Source organism: Pezoporus wallicus, unplaced genomic scaffold (assembly GCF_028554395.1).
Source record: "Pezoporus wallicus isolate ANWC-B61680 ecotype Strahan unplaced genomic scaffold, APGP_CSIRO_Pwel_v1 scaffold_7392, whole genome shotgun sequence".
Taxonomy (NCBI): Eukaryota; Metazoa; Chordata; class Aves; order Psittaciformes; family Psittacidae; genus Pezoporus; species Pezoporus wallicus.
In genome coordinates, this window is record NW_026639923.1 from 4532545 (window position 1) to 4541364 (window position 8820).

The 8820-nt window shown below is 38.2% G+C and overlaps 1 protein-coding gene across 1 annotated transcript; it reads right to left on the reverse strand.

The window, feature by feature from the left end:
* Window positions 1-343: 343 nt before the first annotated feature.
* PDZD9 (PDZ domain containing 9) lies at window positions 344-7830 on the reverse strand. The gene is made up of 4 exons (XM_057416886.1): window positions 7569-7830; window positions 5302-5478; window positions 1492-1687; window positions 344-625 (listed from the first exon to the last, which is right to left on the reverse strand). The coding sequence occupies exons 1-4, from the start codon at window positions 7687-7689 to the stop codon at window positions 568-570; spliced, it is 552 nt and encodes a 183-aa protein (XP_057272869.1). The 5' UTR covers window positions 7690-7830; the 3' UTR covers window positions 344-567.
* Between the last annotated feature and the right edge of the window lie 990 nt (window positions 7831-8820).

Sequence of the window (8820 nt, forward strand, 5' to 3'; positions counted from 1 at the left end):
AAAGAAAGATGAATATATTAGACCTTCCTAGAGCTTGCAACTGCTACTTGTCAGGGATGAGCAGAGGTAGTGTCTCTGACTGTCTATTCCACAAGTAGTACTGATTGACATCTTTGTGGGGAGGGAAAGCATTGCTAAAACAGCTTTCTATAGCTAATATAGCATTTCAAATATATTGGGACATTCAGATTTTTTGAAGGCATGTATTAGAAGAAAACAGACACAATACAACTTCAGAAATTTATATTGGAACAAGTCGGGTTCTGAGGTATTCTGCAGCAAAGCAAATTCTTCCAGATGGGATGTATGTGATACAGAAAGGCAGGAGGAAGAGGAACTGGTCTCATAGTTTTCTGTAGCCCGGTATGAAGGAGCACTAATACCACTAGTACCAAACTCAGGATTGTATAATGCTTCAACATCATTATGAAGAACAGCATCACAAACATGGTCTGTACCTACCCCAAGTGTCTGGTCCTTATCAGGTATCTGCCAGATTTTGTGCATTGATTGTAACTTAGGAGTGAACTCACAGCAGTATGACTGGGGAGATTTATACTGAAAAATTTACAAGCCTACATCATCATCACTACTGGACCCGATGCCATCTTCATCATAGTCTGTGCTGAAAATACAGAAAATATTGGTGTTACTTCAACATGCAGTAATTCCCACAGCCATTTAGTTCACTAATAATGGACTCTTGTTCTAAAGACAAGTTTATTAGTTCTGAAGCTGCTCTAATATCAAACTAATACTATTTTTCATAGTCCTTTGCATGCTATTTCCCTTGCACTCCACAACCGAGTTGTAATTCGGTCACCAGAAAAGCAAGCTGTCCTTTTTCTGTTCCTTCAGAGTAGAAATAATTTGATGTATTTAAACATAAGCATCCAGGTTTAATCTCTTAGAAAGCCCCTTGCTTCCAAGGAAGTTCCAGCTTCATTTCTGCTGTTCTAGCCTAATTATTCCCTTTAAATACTCAGTTCCTTCCCCTACCTTTTAGGCTTCTTTTCTACTAAACCTTTGTGCCTCAGGAAAACTTGTATCCTGTCTACATTAATCATAACTGAAGTTCAGTTTCAAAAGTCATACTCATTAGCCACTGTCAGTAGTTAAGACTGATTAAAGAACAGATAAGCTTTTTAGATGGTGGTAGCAAGACCTCCATCTTGGTACCCTCAGCTACTTCCAGTTGTTGGCTATGACAAACTGATACGGCCTCTAGACTTCAGAGGCATTCCTGCCAGCCAGACTTCTGCTTGCTGTGGAGGCAGGAAGGGGCATATCTAAAAATGCTCATCCTGACCCTGTCTACCCTGTAACTAGAAAAATGAGCTTTTCTTTGGTATATGTTCATTTCAAATCACAGGTTTCTATTTCAGAAAAAGAAAATACTAAACTGTAAAAGCTATTACACTATTTCTCATTTCTCACTGGAATTATAAGCAACATGTGAAATTCTAGTTATGTACAATAGTTACTTCTTACTCTACTGACACCACAGGCAGCTTTACTTCAGGAATTACTTCAATTGCACTTTGCCAGTCTTGAGGTACTTCAACAAAATCTCTGTAAACTCTGATTTGTAGAGTTGTCCCTATAGGAATATTGTGCAGGAGTTGCCTAAGCTGTTGCAGGGTCCATCCCAAAATGGTGGCATGTCCAATTTTTATTAGAACATCCCCTGCCATGGAAGAAAGCATACAACAATCAGTTTAAGAGACTTGATTTTTAACTGTTCATATGATAAAATATGTAATCTTACCACTATCACATTTTTATTGCATGTGTTTGGCATTTCTTTTTCTTTCTATTCTAATGAAAATGATTTTAGCTCTGTTAAGAACTAACTGTTCACAACACTAAGGAAAGCTGCAGATGGCTTGTTTACATCAGGATTTTTCTGAGTGAACATGATAAACTTTGGGTTGCTTATTCAGTGCTATCTTCCATTTCTGTGGGGTTTGGGGGCCAGATAAAGGTAGAATGGTGAATGTTCTGATCAGGATCGCTACCTGGAACCAGACAGACTCCAGCAAGGTTCAGCTGAGGTTTTACAGCTGCACATGTCACCTTGTGTTTGTCTGGGTCCCTGGAGGCTTTCAGGGTTGGCTCTCCTTGGTGGCTGGCGCCTGTAGCTCTGCTGCCAACACATGGGTACGTTGCAAGACAATGTCAAGCAGGCCAGAGAGGACATAGGAGGTGTTTACAAGAGCTGGTGCAGAAGCTGAGGAGTTCAAGCAGAAAGTGGTGGTGATGTTTTTTGTTCGTTGGTTTGTTTTAAGGGATAAAGCTGCAAATAGCATTATCTACTGCCAGTGGAAAGCACTGAGCTGCAGTTTGGCAAAAAGCAGTACTGCATCCAAGAACAACAGAGTACAGAAGCCCCAGCACCTATATATACCATGGGGTGTAACAAGGTGGGCTTTGAGGGTTTGGGAGAGTTGGAGTTAGTGTGTAAACCTGTAGTTTTGGAGACTGCAAAAGGCAAGCAGAATCTTCCTGCAGCAGACTACAGCTCCATGAGCAGCCTGGCAAAAGCAGTTGCACAGCGGAGCAGTATCAGTAAGCATTATGCACTGAACTGCAACAGAGCAGCATAGGGGATTTAAAAAATCAGTACAGTTGTCTGCTGCCACATTAGCAGAGCAAGGAGTCTCTCTCCATCTGTTCTATTTTCTTTATATCCCTTTTGGGTTAAAAATGCCTATAGCAAAAAAATTGCAGGCTTTCAAACTGTTTACCTGAACTACTACCATTTTTTCATTCTCCTTTTTCCACTGACCACTCCATCTACTCCATCACCATGACACCCTCTCTCCACTCTGTTTTATCACAAGATACTGGTTCTACTGGAGTGCAAACAAGAAGTTCTATAGCAACTATCAGTGTAGCAGATAACAAGAAAAGCAACAGAAAATATTTTACCAACAGTTTTATGTAAGCTCTCAGCATCAAGCAGAAAGATAAATTACCCAAATTCATGTTTCAAAATGCACAGACATAAATTTACTTATGATGTAAAGTATCGCAAGACACTCTTGGCTTTGAATAGATTCTTTTAGAATTCATTTTTTTTTCTGCCCATCCTGTTCTGATAACACTGCTGTAGTGAGTCAAAGCCATCTCTGAACTGCAGATGGAAATAATTTTGCTCCTTTGCTCCAGCAGCTAGGGTCTGAACCACACAGTTTTTCAGCTCATCCGTCAATGATTTTGTGATTCATATCCTTCAGTGGCCACTGAAGATTAACGTGGAGAAAATCTCTTGCACTATGAAGGTATGCTGAGGAGACATGTCCTAAGCAGCCCTGTTTCTTCTTGCTGGCATGGAGAATAGGGCGTGCATATGTACATATGAGTTTGGTAAATATAACCATAGAAGTTTAAGATATTAATGCCTCCCACTGCGTCTGTTAATTTCTAGCTCCTCCCATTAAAGTCAGCAGAATGGCACCAGTTCTTCCAAGCTAAAAGCAGTTATAAAACTGTTCTTTTAGGTTTCTGTTTGACATTGTATAGATAACACTTATCTTAATCAACTGGAAAACAGTTAAAGATAAAACCTAATTCACTGCAAGAAAAAATCTTAGGCAATACATTTGTGTATCATATTTTTCTCAAGCCCATGCTCTGTACATTGGTATTAATGCCAAAATAACTGTGCTGCCTGTGGTATCCTTGAGGGATGGAGCTTCTACAAAATTTTACAGCTTTGGTCTTAAAGTTTTTGTAAGTTCACTCTAAACATGAATTGATCAAATTCAGCTGTTTGCTGTTGTTTGTTTTTTTTTGTGTGTGTGTGTGTGTGTGGAATATGCTGAGTTAGATCCAGGTGCTCCATGAAGCATGCTCAGATTTTTTCTTTTGGTTCCAAAACCTAAGATCAGCTACTACAAAGGGACAGTGTTTGTTACCAGTCCCTAGCCCCCTTTAAACTGTTCAATACTTGCTACAGTAAATCAAACACATCACATACTGTAAATAATTTGACTCCCTGTCCTTGTAGGCTTTATTGAAAATGCTTTTGGAGCTTGCCTTTTTCAAACTATTGCAAACAGGACTACTTAGTTTCAGTGACTAATATTATGTATGTTTTACTTTATAGATGTAAAAAAACCTTAAACCAACAACCAAATCAATATCATATATATGATTTTGTATAATATAGGGTTTGGGGATTTTTTAGGGAATAGATACAAGCTATCAGCTCCTAAGATAATAAAGGTACTTAATTCAAATACAAATCCATTCCTGTATTATGTTCAGGATTTTTCCACCGATTTTTATACAGGGATCAAAAATGCAAAGCCTTTTCTAAAATGAGGTTAAGAACTCTACTCACTGGTTTTTATTTCATCAAACAAGTAGATCTTTCTTCTTCTAATTCTCTTTGAAAGGTGCAAGAAGAAAGAACTGCCCAAATTCTAAAGGTGATGCTGGGAAAATGGTTCTAATCTAAAGACGTGCCTTTGCACTGTACAGCAGTGAAGTTCTAAATGATCTCATTACACTCAAGTCATAGCTTCATAGATTTCTACATTAGAGACAATTTAATATTTAGTAATAACATAGCACACTGACATCCGAAACTGTAGTTCCTGAGTCTAACATAATCGGTCTAGGGACCCATGTAAAGCATTCACGTTTACAGAGCTTTCAATTACAAGCTTAATATAGGTGTCTGATGTTCCACAAGAAACCTGAATAACCAGTAATAGTCTGTTAGTACTGATACAGAACATTTCAGGTTTAAAGCATTTAGCGAATGAACACCTGCATGGATTGTTAGAGCACAGAGATTTATCTATTGCCACTTTGTAACTATTCTGTATAATACAGAGAAATAAAAAGCAAACAATAAGACAAGTTAATTTCAAACCTTTGGGAAGTTTTGTGTTACTTATAGAGTGAAATTACTTGAACAATAATGCACTCCACAAAGAATGATACTACTCAAGTTTAGCTACTATATAAAGGTAATAGTCAAACTATTTTTTGACAAACCTGATTAATAGAAAATCTGGTTTTGTTGGAGAAAAATACATAGACTTAAATCTTGATCTGATTATGGAACAGTCACCCATATCAGCTATTTTAAGATCACAGCTATTTCATTGCAATGGAATGCTGGCACTGAGCTTTACACGGTTTATACTAGTTTCTTTTCCCTGTAATTTTAAACTGAGTTTCTTTTGATGTATGCAAGCATAAGTAAATCAGAGACGGGCTCAGAGCCCCAGGTGCAGAACATCCTCAATGCTATTAAATTTGAATATCACTGTTGGTTCTTTTTACCTGGTTTTAGCCTTCCATCTTTAGCTGCAGAGCTTTTCTCAACAATGCTTATTATCTGGAGATACGGCCCATTCTGTATGACTATGAGACCTAATCCATGTTTACCCATCCTAAGAGTTGCCTTCAGTACTGCAACCAGTGTGCAGTGAAAGATGCTTTCCAGTGATGGCACCTGCCCTTTGAAAAGTGAGAGGAAAATTTTACTGGTTGAAAGTGTGATATAATTCAACAGGCTTAAGGAGACATTTGAGTAGGTGCTGGACCCAGTCTTAATTGTCCAAACAGTTAAGTCCCTCATCTTTAACTGCTTCTTTAGATAAGCGTTGCCTGCTGCGTCATACATTTTACCAAGAGCAAAAGCAATACTGCTGTTATTTAAGAGTTCATTACTAATGGTGATTTATTCAGGGAAAGTAGAGAATAGGATACAGGATAAAAGAACAGAGGAGCTGTCAGCTATTAAGGACTTCAAGAAAAGATTGAATTCCTATAAAAATGTTTTTTTTTTCCAAATCAATATTTATAAAGAAGTTTAATTTATAAATTTCCAGCAGACTGGTTCCACACCCTACTGCTGACATGAGGGAAGGGACTGCACTTGCCATAGTTAGCATCTACAGAAATAAAATACTCGAGCGCCTGCTATCCATTAAAATGCAAAGTAATACAATATAAATGACATTTATCCCCGTGTCTCCACCAAGGAGTATACTAGGGATAATAAAGAAATCTCCTCCATCTCTCAAGCCTGTTCTCATTAACAGCCAGGAAAAATTAAGACTGTCACATGAGTGCTTCAGACTCCTAAACCAAGCTGTATTCTGTTAAAAATTACTTTCTGTCTCTGCTTTAAGATGTAATCTCTAAATGTAACTTCTGTCAGTAGAGTACCAATAAACTACTTGAGACCGTCTCCAGCAGTCTGAAAACACTTAATGAAAATTCCCACCACTTTACCCTCCTTCTCTAAAATACAGAAATTTAGTCATCTTTCCAATGGCTTTAGTAAAGCTTTGGATAAGGCTGCAAATGGCAACCCAGAATGTCTATAAAAGAATTAAGCTGGAAAGTATAGCAATGTGAACATGTTATTTGTCAATTTGGCTGCTAAACTGAAAAACAGAGAAGGAAGCTGGAATGGGTTTGTGGTTTTTTTCCTTCCCAATGAAAAATGCAGGGTTTTTTTAATGTTGTTTTAAATTAAATGTTGTTTTAAATTATTTTAAATTTAATTTGGATTAAATACTTAATTTGCATTGTCAAGCAAGAAAAGCAAAGGAAGACTCACCCTAGCACACCCTTTAACCTGCTGATAATTCTGACAGGTCAGATATCTGACCTGTGACTTTTGCTCAGGAATTTATGCAAGGTGGAACAGGATCAGTAGAAGTGATTGAAATCTTTCCTGTGGTGTTCTTAGTCACTTTTCAATGTGTGTTTCAATCTATTTCAGCCAGAAAAGGGAACTGAATCCTAGTTTCCTACGTCCAGAATAAGTACTTAATTCCCAGGCCAATAAGCATACACAGATTGTATGAAGTAAGACTATATTGTTTTCTAGCCAAAATTATTCAGCAAATCCCATTAAAATTCATGAGCATTTGTACATCAGCAAATGATCAGCAATGAAATGGCAAACAACACTATTATAAATTTAGCTTTAGTTATAGATACCAGAATCCTGATCTTAGGCTGCTTCTTATTATATGACATTATCTTGCTGGACATGAGAGTTTTAAAACCATGAAAACAGTGACAAAACCAAAACCTACAAAACAATTAGAAGGAATGCTAAAATGCACATTGTTAGCTGAGTCTCTTGTCTTTTTACTATACCTGATATCAGTCTATATACTGTCCAAGGAAGGTGGATTTTCTCTTTGTTCTGTGCTACAGACAGTTTAGGTATTTGATAGAACTTACATTACAGTTGCCCTAACCCTCTACTGATTTTCTCCAAGTTACCCTCCAATTCTGCAGTTTGCAGGCAGCAGTGTAGGATCTCTCTCTTCTCATGAAGAAACATCATTTTCCTTGTCACCTGCCTTTAATTCTGTTCCAAATACTTAACCTCAAGAGCAGAAATGCCTCTTGATACTAAGAAAATTTGGGGCACTGGGGGCTCTGTGAAGAAGATAAAGTGCCTGGTAGCACAAGGACTCAAGAAGTTTCAGATACTGAAAAGCAGGAGTGGAAGAATAGTGCTGAGGCAGCAGTGCGAAGATGGAAATGAACAGAGGAAGAAATGACCAAAAGAGATGACTTACTCATAGTTTCATCCCCAGGCTCTTGTAAAGACTGGGTATGTTCCATCAAGTCCTGAGGAAGATCTTTTCCTTTAAAGCCAAAATAATGCTGGAGTGTCCTAGGTGAGCCTTTTGGAAACATATTACTGTTCCATGGTGACCTGTGGAGGAAGAGTCTACCAGCAGGTGAGGAAACAACAGTGTCTAGCAACTACTCAGAATGCCAGGGCAGGTGGGTTCCAAGCTCCCCCAGCACCACAACAGCACCACGGGCATGAGGAACTCTGGCATTGGGCAGAGGATGTGTCTGCATCTAGTGCATTGTTTCAGTCCAAGAGGAGATTTAGGCTGCCTGCCTATCAATACCACAGTTCTGTCTGAAACCCCAGAGCTTTCTGGAGAACCTATAGCTGCTGGTGTCCTGCCACACAGCATCCTTAGGCACATACTCGTCCCCTGATAAAACTGAGAAAGATTAAATCAAATAACTGATCACACAGCCTGCATGATATGAAGATGACTCTGTCACTATTTCAGATTTCATATTTTCTGTATATCAAAAGCCAATGAAAACCACATCTTCCCTTTCTTTCTCCTTTCCACCTCTCCTTCCTCTATTCCTTTTGCCATGAAGCTGAGTTATTTGGAGAGAAACATATTCTGAGACAGAATTTTACATAATGCTTGTATTAAAAGCTATTTTAATACCACTTAAAGCTGGTTTATAGGATAGTCACAGGTGATTCTTGGAAATAACGTATTTTCAAGGCAGCTCTATTGCTGTTGTTAGTGCAATATAATTTCTAATTTTTTAAATAAAAAAATCAATAGTCCCATTTATTCCATGCACCAATTGTTCCCTGTTTAAAGGGAATTTCAGCAGGTTTTCATCAAAAGTCTTATTACTTTCTCTACCCTTAAGAAAATCTGTCAAGAACAGGTGATTTCAATAGAACCTAAGTAGAGCTCTTGCCCTCCAAATAGTAAGCCCTGCTGATTGCTGTTGAACACTTTGTTTTACTAACATACCCATTTTGGTTGTATAGCCTTCCATCTACACAAAAGACTTACGTGAAGAGTTCAGATAGTTGCCCGCTTGGCTTCTGGAGTGTGATGCCGCTCTGGAAATAAACAAGAAGGTGTTTGCTGTTAGAAGGAAAAAAATACGCAAACATTAGATATTTTTCCCATTACCTGTAGATATGAGGCCTACTAAACTGATTGAGTTCAGCATTCCCATGCCAGAATGACAATGTCAAAGGCACAGAGTTAT

Bases quoted from the DNA above. Each gene is read 5' to 3' on its own strand.
- PDZD9 (XM_057416886.1), bottom strand. From the start codon at position 7,689: ATGTTTCCAAAAGGCTCACCTAGGACACTCCAGCATTATTTTGGCTTT. The intron at 1,688-5,301 runs GTAAAAAGAACC...CTTCCATGGCAG, and splicing joins AGATGGAAGGCTAAAACCAG to GGGATGTTCTAATAAAAATT. The intron at 626-1,491 runs GTAAGAAGTAAC...CTGTATTTTCAG, and splicing joins CTGCCTGTGGTGTCAGTAGA to CACAGACTATGATGAAGATG.